This window comes from Oryctolagus cuniculus, chromosome 9 (assembly GCF_964237555.1).
Source record: "Oryctolagus cuniculus chromosome 9, mOryCun1.1, whole genome shotgun sequence".
In the NCBI taxonomy this organism is placed as follows: domain Eukaryota; kingdom Metazoa; phylum Chordata; class Mammalia; order Lagomorpha; family Leporidae; genus Oryctolagus; species Oryctolagus cuniculus.
This window is the reverse complement of record NC_091440.1, coordinates 84809113-84827843: the sequence shown is the minus strand read 5'-3', so window position 1 is coordinate 84827843 and position 18731 is coordinate 84809113. Positions and strand designations below refer to the sequence as shown.

General features: G+C 39.4%; 1 protein-coding gene across 1 annotated transcript in view; it reads right to left on the bottom strand.

Moving 5' to 3' along the window:
* Nucleotides 1–1179: 1179 nt before the first annotated feature.
* Nucleotides 1180–18731, bottom strand: part of UBL3 (ubiquitin like 3) — a 69662-nt gene continuing 52110 nt past the window's right edge. Inside the window, exons 2-5 of the mRNA XM_008273523.4 lie at nt 14861–14969; nt 10719–10805; nt 4264–4341; nt 1180–3960 (exon numbers count right to left, since the gene is read on the bottom strand). Coding sequence (XP_008271745.1) covers nt 3908–3960; nt 4264–4341; nt 10719–10805; nt 14861–14969 — 327 coding nt within the window. The 3' untranslated portion in view covers nt 1180–3907. The remainder of the gene's footprint in view (nt 3961–4263; nt 4342–10718; nt 10806–14860; nt 14970–18731) is intronic.

The window sequence follows — 18731 nt, the reverse complement described above, 5'->3', positions numbered from 1 at the left end:
CTGTGAACTACTTTTCTAGTCCACATTGGTGCCCAGCACGCACTGTGTATTTCCCACATCCAGCCCTAGGCAGGTTTGCCGGGCACTGGTTCTTAGGCAAAGTCGTGCTTTAAATATCCACTGTAAAGTAACCCTCGTAACAACCCTACCGAATAGGATGATTTTACGTAGGAAAATCTGAGGCTGCCTTAGTAGCTGGCTCAGTCACCCAGCTCAAACCCAGGCCTGACTCCCAACTCCAGCTATTTTTGTGGGGTTTCTGATTTGAAATCTCAGGTGCTACTGGATGACTGCAAGCTTCTCCCGCCACGTCGCAGACTTCTCTTCCACCCAGTAAGCTTCAAGGAATGCTTCACATACTGAATGTCGGGATATGCAGCAGCTACCTTCTCAAACCAGTCATGCGCTCTGCCCCTTTAGGAAGCTTACCCAGCCCCTCGCTCACTGGCCAAACACTGGACGAGAGTGACACGCCTTCGTGTCGATTTACAATGTCTACTCTGTATTTCTTAAAAGCTGTCATTTTGAAAAAGAGGCAGAAATATAAACATTTGTCCCCATGGTCAAGGACCACAGATGAAACTATTTTTCACACTGCAGTATTGGCTTACAGCTGGAAATCTAAGGGCTGGATGTTTCTCACTTCATCTCGGCCATCAACTGTTCCCGAAGTCAACCATGCCCCCACCCTGTGCGGACAAGAGCTGTAACCCGTTGCAGACTTCTGGGGGGTGGGTGGCCGGGTAAGCTAGCAGTCCCAGAGTCACCTGCCTCACTTGGGGCACAGACCCTGTGCCTAGGAAACCGCCAGGAGTCTGCGGTTTGTTTCTGCCCTGGTGACAGGCTATGTACTATGTACTACACCTCTTTAACGCTCCCTCCCGCCTCTATCACTCTGCTAGTAAGTGACTCTAGTAGAAGACGATAATGGGAGAAAGTAGAGTGCCTCTAAGATGGGGTTCTATTGACTGGGATGGGAGGAAGGCACGTCCCATGCTGGTTGATCACTTCTCTTCCATTTAGGTAAAATAAAGCCACAGTAAAACCTGAATTTTACTCAACAGGATAATAAAATATATTGGAAAAAAAAAAAAAGAGGAGAAAGATAGCAGAGAGGTAAAGGACAGGAAAATATACCAACATTATGAATGGAAGTCACTGAAAAGAAGAGAGAGATTCTACAATAGATGAAGAAAGTTTTAATTTCTTTTCACATTAAACATTATCACAATCAGCTAACAGAAATTACTTTAACATTGGTCACGATGACGTCATAAAACTAAGGATAAAAGCTTTGTTATGGAAAAAAACCTCCTTTAATGTGAATGGTGATGTTAGGTTCGTTAACTTATTTAGAGAGAAAGCAGAGTTCAGACCAGGAGCCAGGCTGGGGTCTGAGTGACGGAAAGCTGCTCTCCCTGCCCAGGAGCCCTGTGGGGAGGAGCGGAGAGGGCAGTGCGAGGGGAGGGGCACTAGCGCAGCCGTGACGCAGGCTTCCGTCCCCAGCGGGGTCTCTGTGGCCCTCGCCTTCAGGGAACAAAGCTGCTGTTTTTGGCAGAAGGATTTTCAATAGTAGCCTTGGAAAAGATCAATCATATTTCATCCATCAGGCGGTCCAAGGAGTTATTTTCAACGGGACAGCTGAGTTTTTTTTCACATATACACTATTAAGGCATTTAAATTTTTGGTGTTTTCAGTATATAATTTTACTGATACTTTTTATTTTTTTCATTTTGTACAATATGATATTAAGTGACATAATTCTTTCTCTATGAATGAACCAGTTTATCTCACTTGGCAAATTCTAAATCGAGGTCTTATTAAAGGGAAATATATAATGTGGGAACATACAGAAAAATATATTGAAAACCAAGAGAGAATATTTAACCATCATTAAAAAATCATAATTAACTGACAATCTTTATGGAAAAACAGAAGAGTAATTAGAATTAAAATAGGTATTAAAATAATTACCAGTAGTTTGTCTTACAAAAGAACAGAGCCATAAATGGCTTCACTGCCCAATTAAGTAACTACCAGATTCTTCTTCTTTCAACACCAACAGAATTCACATTTGAGCTGGTTAACAAGGCATATAAATATTTAACATCTCCCGACTATAACACTTTAGTGAAAACAGAGGCTACATAATTCTATCTGTTGTGTGACTGCACACAAATTAACTAGATTAAATATCAAAGACACACTGGGAATACTCCCAAAACCAAGAATAGAATATTAATTTAATGAATTTTTAAAGACTCAGAAATAAAACTAGAAAACATGGATGAGACGCTGCATTAAACAATTAACCTAATCAAAACCTTTAAAATTACCACCAAAATGCACTACAATATTTTTTATTTAGTTTACATAAAGAATCTATAAGTACAGGTTGCAGAAAGAAAATGTTTAGTGCTATTTACATTCGTTTTAAAACTCTGCTCTATACAAATTTAATTCTGATCAGTAGGAACAGTATCTTCGTAGATCTACTGCATATAAAGCCTCGCATCAAAGCATTAACAATGAATAAAATAACCTGATTACATTTAGACAAAGCTGACCATCTGAAACCACTTACACTTAATGTTTGCAAGGGTCATGGACATTCCTTAGAAGGACAGAACATAATGTCAGCCTGCAACTTCATTTTTAAAAAGGCTAAAGTTATTTATACGGATTATTGTTCTATATTCTACACGCCAATCTATATTTAGGTTCTATAGTTAGGTATTTTATAAGTCTTTTATTAAATATATTCTACATATTATTTGTAATTTCATCCAGGAAGAATTTCTTCCCAGTGAAAAAATATAAAATCTTTCATATTTTTACAGGTTTGGATGAAACTAGCTCATGCTTTAGTGCTGTGCAAATTGTTTTTAGCATATCAATCTTTAAATTATTGGTATAAAATAAAAGGGCATTCTTAATCATGTATGCCTTTAAAAAATCAGTTTTTGATTTTAATACAACTGCAAGCACTGATACCCAATGCAACTACATAAAGAAACAGAACTAGTTATCATGGAGATGCATCTTTGAATGGTAAGAATTCACCTGAACTCTCTACTGAGTATGCCTGACACAGGGACACTGTTACAGATGAGCAAGTATTAAGGAAAATTTCAATTTGCTGATATTCAAATACACAAAACTGATCAGTCAACGAGGTTTTCTGTTTCCGCACAGAACGAAAGCCTCCGGGCGACTGGAGCCCGCTCCCACATTAAGGCTCGGAGGTGCAGGCCCCCTCCTGTGCTGTCTCAGCAGGCACTCCGCTAGCGCAGGACTCAGTGCTCCTGCTGAGGGAAAGCTTGGTTTGGTCAGCCCTCTCCCGAGCGCTTTAGCAACAGGCACGTTTTGTTTCTGTGTTTCCATTAGTTGCAGGGAGAAGTCACACTCAGGGCAGCATCCTGTGTCTGCACGCTGGATCCACCCAGCATTTGACTCCCTCTCCCATATTTTTCCCTCTCCAGTTGGCCCAGTCATTAATTAACTTCAGTAACTGCTGGGTGTCTTCCTGTGGGGAACTGTACGTATGAGTATTTCTAGGTACCACAGACTGTTATCAGTTCTCCTGGTGAGGAAAATAGTGTCAATCTTTTTTAGTGCAAACTGTATTTGGAACACCTGATTTGTTAGTTCTGGTGATGAAAACCTTCGTGGCAGCAAAGTGGTTTCTGCTACGAGAGGGAACTTGTTAACTTTTTTCCTGGAGATTGACTACTTTCAAAAACCAATATATTTTAAAACTGCTCAACACAATAATACAAGAAATAAGAAATGATAGTGAAGAATGTTCCTGGTTCTCTTTAGCTCCTTGAGCAAAGACGACAGTCCGTGAGTAGTTCAGCTCTGGGATGCACAGGCAGGCTGCGCCGCCAGGTCTCTGGCCCCATGGCTACAGGATCACACAGCAGTTGCTCTCGCCCGTCTTCTCACGGTTCCTCTGACCTAGGAACGGAAGGAAAGCTGAGCTCACAGAAGTGCCGGAACCAGAGGCGGTGGCAGCAAGGCAGCCACGCACAACAAGAACTGTCTTGTTTCACTTTCTTTTTACGTTTGCATTTTTTAAATTAAAAGGCCAATACATGCTTTTTTATTTTAGCATGTTTCCAAAGTGGTTATTGGCTTGACAAGCTCTATTCATGAACTGTGAAGACCTCCTTACTCAGAATTTCCAAGGAAAACCCGGCCACCGCTGAGCGTGACGTCTGTCTCTGTGACTCAAGTGAGCCACCTTGGCACGCAGCTTACCTTGGGAGTTTGGCTCTGGCAGCGTCTCCCTGGCCACCAGATGCATCACTGTCGTTTTGCCGAAAGGAAGTTTCAATGCTATGTGAAAAGTAGGAATAAAACCGTTACATATACAGTGACCCACTAAAATTACCAATCAGAGCCAAAACCATTTAAAAAACTCAATTGCTTTTTGTATGATCTCCTCAACAGATCGAACTTACCAAATGGAGCATCTCCTCTACAGAATTAAATTAGGTTCATATTTTCAGAAATAATATTTACAATTTAGAAATCACTCTTCCCAGATATGGCCATTAGCTTGACACAAATATCCACATTATTTAGGAAGAGGATACAAGAAAAATATACAATCAGTTAATATCAGAGATCGCCTTTAGAGGAGAAGAGAAATAGGAGTAAGAAAATTTTTAAACATGCTTTTTGTAGATAAAGGACAAAAAAAATCTCACATTAAGAGACATGTCTCTCTATATAATTACATGTCTAATTAGCTGCCTAACAAAATTATTGCACTGAAAAGTGACTTTAATGTAGAAATATAAGAAATGACAAATTATTTTAAGCATTTATTCTCAACCTTCTATTCTTAAATTAGAAAATAATTTGAAAAGGTTAGATAAACAAGAATGTTTGCATTACTAATAATCACTGTTTTCTAACCAAGTCTTTAGATGTTTTTTCACTCAAAAGTAACATTTACTATGTAATATTTCAGACACAGAGACAATATCAAAATATCCATCCACACATCAATGAAGTGAATACAAACCTTGAGTTTTATGACAAATCTTTCTGTTCTGCGTACAAAAGTAGTCAGTATATCTCACTTCTAGAGACGTCCCCACAGCTGGGATGCTGCAGTTCTGACACCTCAAACTGCCTTCTCTTCACTAACTACAAACTTAAGTAAGGCTTGGGACCAAGACTTGAGCAAGTTCTGATCCTCCTGCTACCTGCCTTTTCAGTCTTGTCTATTTTAATCAAGGTGAGTTTCTATCTTATTTACAGTAGGCCAGCATAATTTAGCCCATTAACTTCTGAGGTTCAAATGAAGCAGAATGGCTCGTACACACGTACACACACAGAAAAATGAGTCTTTTAACTTACTATGTCTGATTGAACACAAAAATGCAAACAAGTATTTTTACAGAATTAAAAGTTCACCAAAGTTTTGGTAAACATGTTAAACTCTGAAATGAACTTAAATAGTGCATGTAACAAGCTATGAATCACTCACATCCTCCTCTTGATGGCATGGATGATCTAGACTGGGCTAAAAATGGTCTTCACTCCTGACCAACTGCATAGCTCTGAGAGAGTTATTTATCACTGCCTAAGCCTCCACTTCCTCAACCTAAGTTGTAGATGTATTTCTTGCCTCTTACAGTTGCGCCCACTAAATGCAGCAATCTAAGAAAAGTACCTTGGCCAGGGCTTGGCAAAAACAAACAAATAGAAAAAGCATTAACTATTACCACCATCATTAGCATTTTGTGAAATCAAAGGGAAACAAATCTCAGAAAACAGGCAGGTGGAATGGAATTGAAAATTCAAGGAAAGGCCTGGAAAGTTGAGCAGCTTACCATCTGAAGTTACAAAGTTAACTGTGCAGGGATGATTACTTTTCTCTGCCATTTGAATTTGAACTAGAAATGGTACTTATTGATGCTTATAACATTAAGGGTGAAGGAAGAGAGATACTAGAATCTAAAACGTGGTCTCATTCCTTCACTGTGAATGCTTCCAATACTGGGCAATATACGGAACAGAGGCTTTCAACCTTTAATGTATATTAAAAAATTACCTGGTATATCAATTCAGTAGTGAAACTGGGAGATGAGGGTGAAGGATGAGGGGGACATACATAAATCTGTATTTTAAAGAATTTACTTGAAAGACAGAAACACAATTAGAGAGAGAGAGTGACAGAAATCTCCCATCCACTGTTACACTTGCCAAGCACTGGGGCCTGTCCAGGCTAGGCCAGGCCGAAGACAGGAGTCTGGAACTCAATATGGGTCTCTGTGTAGGCGTAGGGATACAACCACTTGAACCATCCATCACCACTGCCTCCTCAAGGCACACATTAGCAGGAAGCTGGAACCAGGTTTGGAGCTGGGACTCAAACCCAGGCACTCCTACATGGGATGTGGGCATCCCAAATCTGCCAATCACCATAGAAATATGCATTTTTTTTTTTTTTTGGACAGGCAGAGTGGACAGTGAGAGAGAGAGACAGAGAGAAAGGTCTTCCTTTGCCGTTGGTTCACCCTCCAATGGCCGCCGCGCTGCGGCTGGCGCACCGCACCTATCTGAAGGCAGGAGCTAGGTGCTTCTCCTGGTCTCCCATGTGGGTGCAGGGCCCAAGTACTTGGGCCATCCTCCACTTCACTCCCTGGCCACAGCAGAGAGCTGGCCTGGAAGAGGGGGCAACCGGGACAGAATCCGGCACCCCGACTGGGACTAGAACCCGGTGTGCTGGCGCTGCAAGGCGGAGGATTAGCCTAGTGAGCCGTGGTGCCAGCCAGAAATGTGCATTTTAGTTTAAGTACTGGGGGGTTTCTCATGCCCATATCTCAACACTGTATTTCAGGAAACACTGAGCTGGGATGTACTGAACATCAAAGCTTCAGCTGATCATCTTGAACTTCCAGTTAGTAAGGCTGTCACATCTTTCCTTTAGTGGACTCAAGTTCTATATGACTAAAAGGTTACACCCCAAAGAGGATTCTGGGCAGTTAAAAGACTTCATTGCCAAAATTTCCTATCTGAAACTTACTAAACACAGAATCTCAAGACAGCGGAAAATGCCCAGGCCTCCTACTTTAACCTTTCTCAGTGACTGAATTCCATCAATGGCTGAATCCCTGACACTTCACAATCACCCACTGTTGACCATCACCTATGACAAGGCTGTTACTCTTTCCTGTGGTGCATCATTCTTTCTCTAGGCAGCTCAACACATTCAAATATTCTTTCTTATACTGAATAGAAAACTGAATGCCTTTGATTTCTAGCTATAGGTCCTAAGTCTAATTCACAGGGCTATGCTGAGCAAGTATGGGGTGCTGACAAGTCTAAGTCTGTTTCCACACTGGCCATTCAAAACAGCGGTTACCAGTCTGTTTTATAATTCACATTCACGAACACAGGAGGAGGTAGGTGTTTGGCCTAGTGGCTGACACTGATGAAGATACTTGTGGGCTGGTACGGTGGCACAGCAGGTTAAGCCACTGCCATCTCATATGAGTGCCAGTTTGAGTCTTGGCTGCTCCATTTCTAATCCAGCTCCCTGCTTAATGCTTGGGTCCTTGTCACCCATGTGGAAGACCCAGATGGAGTTCCAGAATCCTGGCTTCAGCCCGGCCCAACCTCCACTGTTGCAGCCATTTGGGGAGTGAACCAGCAGATGGAAGATCTCTCTCTATTTATTTAAAATAAATAAAGAAACAAATGTTAACAGTAATAATAAGATACTGTGTCCCACAGTAGAGTGCCTCAGTTGGATACCCATAGCTACTGCACCAGGGAGGCAGTGGTGATGGTCCTAGTGACTGGGTTCCTGCCACCCATGTGGGAGACCTGGACTGAGTTCCTGGCTCCCAGGTTTGGCCCTGCCATTATGGGCATCTGCCTTTCCCTGTCTCTCAAGTAAATAAATGAAAGATTCTTAAAACTGCCACAGGGTGACTAGCTGTGTTCATCAACTTGAGAGAACCATCTACAATCCTAGGTTCCCTCACTAAATCACCATGGTCAGAAATGGTTCGTTTTGCTTTTTAAAAGATTTGACAGTAACAAACACAGAGTTACACTAATAATGATATGTCAATTTGTTACTTATCCTAAAACAAGTTTTTAAAAAATATCAGCAAAAATTCCTATCTTAGAGGGAATGAATATTTTAACGTCAATTATTATTATTTTTATTTTTTGTTTATTTGACAGGAAGAGATATAGTTAGTGAGAGACAGACAGAGAGAAAGGTCTTCCTTCCATTGATTCACCCCCCAAATGGCTGCTATGGCCAGCACTGTGCCGATCCGAAGCCAAGAGCCAGGTGCTTCTTCCTGGTCTCTCATGGGGTGCAGGGCCCAAGCACTTGGGCCATCTTCCACTGCCCTCCTGGGCCACAGCAGAGAGCTGGACTGGAAGAGGAGCAACTGGGACCAGAACCCGGCACCCATATGGGATGCTGGCACCGCAGGCAGAGGATTAACCAAGTGAGCCATGGTGCCGGCCCCTTAACCCCAGTTATATGCTCTTTAATATGAAGTTGCAGTTGGAAGGACACAACAAAAAGGAGTGGAAACTGCTTACAATGGTCAATATTCAAAGAGAAAAGGGAAATCTCAAGATTCACTCGTTTATCAAGAAATCAAATTTAACCAAAATTTACAAATTTTTAATCCACACAAGATCTTGTGTGAGCCACAGAGAATTATAAAAGACTAAAACATGGCCTCACCCTTCATGAATGTACAACACAGCCAGGAAGCGAACAGTCAATGACATTGAGGCCTGGTCTATCTAACTACGCAAAAACCATACACCGAAAGCTTCTGTTTTAAAATGGAAAATACTGCTTAGAAGAAGTACTTTTTAGGTCAATTTTAATACTGCCACTCAAGTTTGATAAAGTGTGATAATACATCTTGAAATGTTCTGTTGATTTGATGTTGTCATAAAAGCATTTGCGTTCATCTACTCTAGAACTTATCACATAGTGGATTTTATCTCTGTCCTATGTAATACCTGAGTGCCTTGAATGGAGAGATTCTATCTTACTCACTGTGTTCAGCACAGTGTTGGCACATTAAGTATTCAATGAATATATGCTGAATGAATGAATAAAAATATTCTACTTTTAAGGAAAAACAATTGAAATGTTTCATTGTTACATTCAGAGAAAAAAGACTATACTGAAATAAAGGTATATTTAAATAGATCATTTCATTTGCCCACAAATTTCCAATTATCTGAGTATAAGTGAAATACATTTATTAAAACAAAACAAGCAGGGCTGGTGCTATGGTACAGTAGGTTAATCCTCTGCCTGAGGTGCCGGCATAACATATGGGTGCTGGTTCTAGTGCCAGATACACCACTTCCGATCCAGCTCTCTACTATGGCCTGGGAAAGAAGTAAAATATGGTTCAAATGCATGGCCCCTGCACGCAGTGTGGGAGACCTGGAAGAAGCTCCTGGCTCCTGGCTTTGGATTGGCGCAGCTCCAGCCATTTGGGAAGTGAACCAGCGGACAGAAGACCTTTCTCTCTGTGTCTCCCTCTCACTGTCTGTAACTCTACCTCTCATATAAATAAACCTTAAAAAAAGCAGCAATATTTATTTAAAAAATAGAACAAAACAAGCTCTGTTGATAGCAGAAAATGCTCCCCCCTAAGGGGGCACTATTGAGCTACATTTCTCCAATCACATATAAAGACCAGTATCAGCTAACAGTGTTTACCAAGCACCACTTGCTTGCTACTCTAAGGAGTCTAAGTGCTCTAATACATAAACTAATTTCTCTCTCCCCATCTAGGTGGTAGGCACTATTGTTATTACATTTTACTGATGAGGAAACTCATTGGCTAAGACACTTGCCCAAGGTTACACAGCAAATAGGCAGTGGAGTCAGGATACAACTGGGACAGTCTGGATCCCAAATCTGCTCTTCCAATCTCCTTAAGATACTGCTGCTGGGGGGAGGGGGGGAATGCTGTGGGTAGAGCACTGCCTGCAGTGCTGGCATCCCACATGGGCGCAGGTTCAAGTCCTGGCTGCTCTACTTCTGATCTGGCTCTCTGCTATGGCCTGGGAAAGCAGTTGAAGATGGCCCAAGTGTTTGGGCCCCTGCACCCACGTGGGAGACCCAGAAGAAGCTCCTGGCTCTGGACTGGCCCAGCTCTGGCTGTCGTGGCCATTTGGGGAGTAAACTAGCGGTTGGAAGACCTTTCTCTTTGCCTCTCCCTCTCTGTAACTTCAAATAAATAAAAAAAAGATACTGGTATTCTCCTAAGTCATTTACATTCATTCTCACATAATCCATAATTATATCAGTTGAAATCAAATGGAAAATATTCCCTCATTATTACATTTAAAAACCAATTATCATAAATTTTTCCCAATTAATATCTCCAGTTTTAACTTCAAATATTACATCTAAATTATATTATTCAGAAATGCAATAAAATTATACTTATAAAAGAGTAGGTATGAACTCTATTATACAGGGACAGAGTTTATTTCATTAAGTAAAGCACATGAATCAGAGTTAAATTAGATCTAATAGAATGCAAAATATAAAGGAGTAGCCATACCAAAAACAGCCAGAAGTCATAGTTTGAATTTATTATTATTTTTTAGTAAACTGAAGATATTAACATTCAAAATGAAGAGATAAAGCTACACACCATGAACATTAAACCCATTACAATGGTGGTTATTACCTCCTAATGTGACGTTTCCATGTAGAAATCGTCCTTGATAAATAAGTCGTAGAATATTTGGACTGCTGACCTGTTCTTCTTCCCAGTCTGAAAAGAATCCAGTGATCTGGTTAGGTGCATTTCACCACATAATTAAGGTTTCAAAAATTCATACCTAAATCAGTTAGAGTATGTCGAAGAAAAGACCTAGAGCTTCCCATAAGTGAGATACAGGTTGAGCATTCTTAACCCAAAAATCCAAAACTTAATGCTTAGAATCTACAGCTTCTTTTTTTAAAAAATATTTATTTATTTACTTGAGAGGCAGAGTTATATAGGCAGAGAGAGAGAGACAGGGAAAGGTCTTCCATCGGCTGGTTCACTCCCCAAATGGCTGTAATGGCCAGAGTTGGGCCAGGCCAGAGCCAGGAGCCAGGAGCTTCCTCCGGGTTTCTCATGCGGGTGCAGGGTCCCCAGTACTTGGGCCATCTTCCATTGCTTACCCCAGGCCAGTATCAGGGAGTTGGATCGGAAGTAGAGCAGCTGGGATTCAAACCAGAGCCCATATGGGATGCAGGTGCCGCAGGTGGATGCTTAACCTATTACACCAATGTGCTGGCTCCAGAATCTGCAACTTTTTGAGCAATGACACTAAAAAGCCCCTGAACCCATGTGGGAGACCCAGAAGATCCTGTCTCCCGGCTTTGGATTGATGCAGCTCCGGCCGTTGCAGCCATCTGGGGACTGAACCAGCGGATGGAAGACCCCCACCCCCACCCCTCGCTCGCTCGCTCTCTCTCTCTCTCTGCCTCAGCCTCTCTGTAACTCTGCTTTTCAAATAAATCTTTAAAAAAAAAAAAAAGTTTCAGAGTTTGGAACATTTCAGATTTTGGATTTTCAAATCTGGGATACCCAACCAGTAACCACTGAGGTCTATTTTAAGTATTTCAAAATCCGAAAAAGCTCTAAACTCTAGAACATTTCTTTTCCCAAGCATTCTGGATAAGCAGCACTGGCTCTTGCTTATTCTCCTCAGCAAGTGCTACAAAAGTACTAGTTTTAACTTCTCAAAGAATACTAAAATGTCCCAAATTGTAACCCATAGAAGTTTATAAAATGCGAACGAGTTAGGAAAAATCTAATCCTAGTAAAAGATACGTCCTTTGAAGATTAATTTCAGGGGCCAGCACTGTGGTGCAGCAGGTTAAAGCCCTGGGCAGCAGTGCCGGCGTCCCATGTGGGCACCGGTTTGAGTCCCGGCTGTTCCTCTTCCGGTCCAGCTTCCTGCTAATGAGCCTGGGAAGGCAGCAGAGGATGGCCAAGCAAAGTGCTTGGACCCCTGCATTCACAGGGGAGACATAAAGTAGAAACTTCATGATTTTTGAGTTTTCAAAATGATGAATTTGAGTTGGATAAAATCATGGCCTCTCAGGGACTTGAGCCCAGCAGAAATTGGGAGAGGGAGAAATGAGTTTCAATCATTCCCTGGTCCAAACCCTAGGCCTTTCCCTTCCCCTTCTCTCCTTCTGACAAGCCTTTTTGTCTTTTATTCCTCTGTTCCCAGATTTTTTCCTCTTCTGGAAGAAATTCATAACTTTCCTAATTATTGTTTAATAAAATATTTCTGACCAAAATGGAAACATTCCATAGACATAAAGGCGAATGACAGTAACCATTTAATTTAGAGGGGAGAGAGGTGAATATTCCAATAATATTTAAAATACTATTTTAAGATGCAGAGACTTGGGAGTCTCACATTGCATTCTCTTACACTGCACTGTCTTACACTGTTCATGATGTCCACATCCTGCTCTGGTTTAGTATACTATTTCTCTTTCCCTCTCTCCAAAGATCTGAAATTGAGAGAGGCCTTAGAACAAGGCTTACATGAGTATTTTCAGGCATTATTAGTATTTCTCCAATAACAGCTCTGTGCCAGATTTCTGCCTATTAGCCGTATTTCCAGTAAGCTACATAAAGGTCTGCTAAAGTAGATGAATTCCTTCCAAAAGCACATTTTACAAAGTATTTCCCTCTACTGATTTAATGTTTACTACACCTTTGTCATTAGCATCAATATGTGCACTTGTGACCTTCAGTACTTTACACAACATAGCAGATCTAAGTCTTTAATTTAAATATTTCATATAAAATTATTCCTTCACATTTCCTATAGAGTCTAAAATTGCTGAGTAGATTTGGCAAACAATGAAAATTAAAAATTTTTCAAGTAATATTTAACTGATATGATTAATACTCAGCACCTATAACAGTTCATTCACTTCAGAATATGCATTGGATTCTTAGCTTTGTTTATCATTAACCAGAACTTTGTAAGGAATTAAAACTAATTTTAAGTCAAATAATTATGAAAGTAAAAGCATTTTTCACCTCAAGTTATTATATTGCCCAAATAAATTTTTCTAAATATCCATGTATCAAGATATCTGTACTCCATCAAAGCTCCATAAAAGTGAACTTTTACATCATACTTAGCACAACATCACTCCTTCCATTTATGAAAATGCCTGTCAAACTGACAGTTACCTATCCCGCCTGGTTATCAGGAATATGTAACATTCTTAGCTCAAATTTCATCTACTTTAGCTTTTCTGAAATTCCTTCTTGCTCTGTTAGCTTTACTCCCTTCCTTTTTTTACGAACTAGCCCCCTGGTTACCAATGGGAAGAAAGACCCAGTAATTCAAAGTATTTGTCTAAATCAGGGTTTCTTAAACTCAGGACTGTGGGCTCACAAAGACATGTTCTTATGGTCTCAAAGTCCTCATCAAGAATTTTTTTAAATGATGTTTTCATTTTAACAATAATCTGGAACAGATTATCTGGATGATTCAAATAATTACTTTATAACCAAGCGCAGCCTTGGGATTTTAGTGCCCATGAATGCATGAGGTTTACGACTGTACTGGCGCCGAGCAGCCAGCACTCCTTTAATTGTCAAGAGACTAATGAGAAAAGAACAGAGGTTCATTTACTGCATATATTCTAAGAGAAGACTGAATGACAATTTGGTACACTTATGAATGAAGGTTTTGTTGTGAACCTACAGATAACCTAGCTGTCACACACCCACAGGCAGGCCATATTCAACAGCACTCATGATACAAGCAGTGGGGTTGCCTTTAGCAAAAATACATTATTGGAACATTAATGTTAATTTGAACATTATTAGTTTTAGAGTTACAGTTGCATTTTCTTTATAGATCTGTTTTAGTTCCATGGATATAGTTTTAATTGGGTTTTCTGTTTCTACATTTAAAATTATACATTATAAGTAATTTAAGTCACTACTAGGGAGAATCTGTAAGAATTTTTTTCCTATAAAAAGATTCTACATATTATTTAAGGTTAAGAAACACTGAACTAATCTGATTCATTTTTTGTATATATACACTGTTTTCTCTGTTAGAAAAAAAAGTCTTGTCCTCTAAAAGTTCAAATTGCTCCTAATAATGTAAAATCAGCTGTTTAACAGTCATAGCCCTAATCGTATATGCCACAAAAAGGGCCAAAAGGACAACTGGAGAAGTTTAAAGGAAGAAAGTAAATCAAAGATTCATTTAAGGAAGGGAGGTCAGAACCACCACATAGAAAAGAAATCAGAGAAAGAAGGAGACCCCCCACACACTCTCCAAATTTGCTTGTTATAAACGCTGGCTTGAAAATGGAAAGCAAAAATGGACTGCACATCTTCGTCACATTTTAGTAGTTCAGAGAACATGAACTGACACAAATTAGATGTTAACTTTGTCTCACTCCTAACTTTTACATAAGCTTTGTACAGAGTAGACCAATGAGAACAAATTAGAATCTGTGAAAGACAGCTTTTCTTTCCTTTCACTTTGTGTTTTGATGCAAACAGGTTTATGGATATAAGTACAAATATATTAACTATTTTGTGGTTTGCTCTTTAATACTTTCCACTAAGGCAAAAAACAGGGATTTTGTGCACTGGGCTCTTTCATCTTTTGGAGTGAGATAGCTGAAATACAAAATCTAGGGAATGATATAATGATCTCCTTTGAATGAGGCTTATACCTTCAATTATTTGTTTTTCGATATTTGTAATATTTTCAAAATGTGAAACAAGGTAGAACATAAAGAATTAACATTATTTGTTTTTAAGAGAAAAATCCCACTCACCCATTGGCCAGTTGTCATACACATGCTTTGCAATGTCAGAAGCAGAATCATTAGGAGAAAACAGGAACTCTTTTGTTTTTCCGCTTACCAAGATGAGGCGCAAATTTATCTGAAAGAAGAGAGTGATTTTTTTATTGTAACTCTTAAAAGATTTTTAAGTTAAAAAATATGATTCACAGGTTTTTTCATTTCAATCACATTCTAAATATTATCAATGCCAACTTGTGGTTTTACTTACTTAATTCTAAAGCTTTTTTAATGCAAAGAATAGGAATTTTGCTATGATTTTATTTTCCATTAAGACATATGTGTATGTATGGCACATATGTATATGTATGAGCAAAGGAAAACTAAAGTTTATTGTACTTTCAAATATAACTACCCCAACAATGTTCAGAATTGGACTTTTGCAGGTTTTCACTATTACCACAGAATACAAATTTTGCATGTCTTATCCCAAACAGAAATATATCCGTAACTAAGAAAATAAGTATTATACTTTTACCTTTCAAAAATTATACAAACCCAAATTAACCAGAAACTATAATTTAAATTATTTCATCATGATTAATAGGAATCTATTAATACCTGCATACCAAGTACACAATCACTTATTATTTTGGTAGCTGGTTGGGGAATGTGGAACAAAGGATGTAAATTTACCCTCAGAGAAAATAGACTTGAAATGTTTGAGACTTACTGGATTCACACTTTCAAGTAAATAAGCATTTCTTATACCATCCTCAATATATTTTTCAAAATGTTCACTTTTAAATTTTTATCTGGCATAATTGTTATTTGTAAAAACTACCAAACTTATTCATTTCCCCGTAAGTCATAGAAACATGGCATGGTTTCCTACAGCTCTGGGCCTCTGATTAAGGGGTAAAGACGACCTTCCTGGAAGCTGAGCCCTGGGACTGGGCAATCTAGCCTCGCTTCTTTTCTACAGAACAGAGAATGGCATTGTACCAGCTGAATTGTGCCAGGTCCCAGGTTGCACCCAGACTCTCCTCTTCAGTTACAATATTGTTTTCCTTATTAAAAATACCAGAAAATCTTTTAAGATGCCAGAGTCTACAATAAATAAATCGGCAGCTACTGCAGAACCATCTAGATACTACTGAAGACCAACAGCACTCCCAGAGCCTCACCACTATGAAAATGTGTTGAACGTTCTATCTTCTCCAGAAATAAACAACTGCATTCAGTGGAATGCAACTGGACTCCATATTAGATGAGTGGAACTGGGTTCCATATAAAACCTGCATTATAACTATAGATACTTCAATAAAAACTCATTTTAAAAATTTATATTCATCTTCTGATACATCCAGTAAGAATTTCTTACTGTTTTTTCTAATCAGAATGAAAGCACACCAAAGAGTCACATACAGGAAGAGATCTGATGAAATCACAATGCTGTAAAGTAATATGATCCAGAAACTGTGTGTTCCATTTGAGCAAGTTCAAGTTTGCAAAATGATTAAACAGTAAAATAAATAAAAGTACCACTTTTTTTATTTCTTATAGCAAATAAGTAATAAGTGATTCTTCAAACAAAGTACCCAAGATTTATGCCACACAAGGTAAATTTTAGTTCTCATGGAGCTATTATTATTCATGGCTATCTCCTTACATATGAATATTAACAAAGATATAAAGCCTTCAGTCATTAATGCCCAAGGAATTATGTGCTTTAAAATAGTCTGGCTATAAATGTTTATTTAAACAGGGAAAAAATTAAACTCAAGCTTCCAAAGAACTATGTAAATTATATGAATCTAGTATTTTTGGGAATAGTTTTCTAAGTTTAAAAAATTAATTTCCTTTAGACTTTTATTCAAATTATAATATTTAAAAATAACAAAAGGAAAATTTAGTCGTTAGGACCTATAAAAGTACCACTAAAGCATACTTTCAATTCTTCCTGCTGTCCACGACTACATTAGTGGAAAGCTCAATGATGGTAGTCCCTACCATGGAAATCCGAGCAGTTGTTAGTAACAGGAGACACAGGTCTAGGTGATATGACCTGAGAAGATGCCCACCATATATCACATGAGAGAAAGCTAACTGCTTCGTCACTGCTGACTGACCGGTATCTTCTGGAATCCTTGTATGTTGAAGCCCTGACCCTCACAATGTACTGCACGTGGAGACAAGGTCTTTAAGTGCTTCTAACAGTTTACAAATCTAAAATACAAAGCAGAGTTTGCTTATACTTTAGTAGTATAAACGTCTCTCTCTTTTACACACACACACACACACACATCCACACACCCAAACCAAAGTCTAGAAAGATGTACCAAGTACTAACAATAGTGACATCTATTAAAGTTGGATTCTAGTTTCTTCTTTATGTATTTCTGAATTTCCTTTCATTAAATATGTATTACTTTTAAGAGAGAATATGACACTATTTCAAAGAATATCCTTAGTCATCTCAGGATATATCTCACATACTATTAAGATTTTAAAAACTGGCCGGTGCCGCAGCTCACTAGGCTAATCCTCCACCTGCGGCACTGGCACCCCGGGGTTCCAGTCCCGGTTGGGGCGCCAGTTCTGTCCCGATTGCTCCTCTTCCAGTCCAGCTCTCTGCTGTGGCCCGGGAAGGCAGTGGAGAATGGCCCAAGTGCTTGGGTCCCTGCACCTGCATGGGAGACCAGGAGGAAGCACCTGGCTCCTGGCTTCGGATTGGTGCAGCGCGCTGGCGGTAGCAGCCATTTGGGGGGTGAACCAATGGAAAAGGAAGACCTTTCTCTCTGTCTCTCTCTCTCACTAACTTTGCCTATCAAAAAAAAAAAAAAAAAAGATTTTAAAAATTGTTAAACATATCAAGTGCTGTATCAGGATGGGCTTACAAAGCAATTTAAGTATTTTCTTGCATAGATATTCCCCTTGAGGATATAAAAATAATAATAAAAGCACACTATGCACTCTAACAAATGTATCATTTGGGTGAGGGGTGTTCCTAATGTGGCTGGGCTATACACTGTAGGGGCACAGGGTATTTGAGAAATGTCCAATGCCTTTCTCTCAATTTTGCTGTGAAACCTCAAACTGCTCTAAAATAAAGTCATCTTCTTTCTCTATAGCTTTTTTTTTTTTTAAAGCTAAGCATAGAGATACAGGACTACAATGTTTTAATATGAAGTTGTAAGAGTTTGTGAATCCTCTGAACACTATGCAGTGAACTAAGTTAAGGTCTTTTGTTCTAGAAGTTTGGCATTCCCAGTTACTCTCTGAGTTCCTTTCAGCAGCTTAAAAACAAAACAATACACACACATCTCCATCTATAAACATTCTGGGTTCACGCTGAAAATTTCTCAGCATTCCCTAATTTTAAAACTGACACACAACACTGTCAGCAATGCACTGGCAGGTAACACAGGATCCTTCCTAGGCACACTGGCCTGTTTCACACGCTTAGGTTCTGTCTAACCCCAGGGAAAGCTGAATCTGTAACTTAGGGTGGAGGCTGAAAGTGGCTTCAGGCTCTGAAAGTCAGAATAAAAAGCAGCAAGATTTATCTACTCAGGGGGCAACTGACCATGCCTCTGGGGAGGGGGGAAGGGGAAAATATGACAGCTCTGAAGAGTAAGTCAGTAAGTACATAAATCTTAGAATTTACTAAGTCAGACAGTTCAGGGAAGAAGCTTCCATTCCCATTACAAAGAGCAACAATAAACTCTCAACATTAAGCTTTTAACTGAAATAACAAATTGCCTGAAACATTCTCAGCGCCTGCTGCATTCCGCATTCCAGGTGGTCAACCAGTATTTACTGAATTTCAGTTTCTCTCTCAAGAAGCAAGTGCAGACTGGAAAGGTCACAGCTAGGATTTCACTCCTGGCTTCAGAGTTCT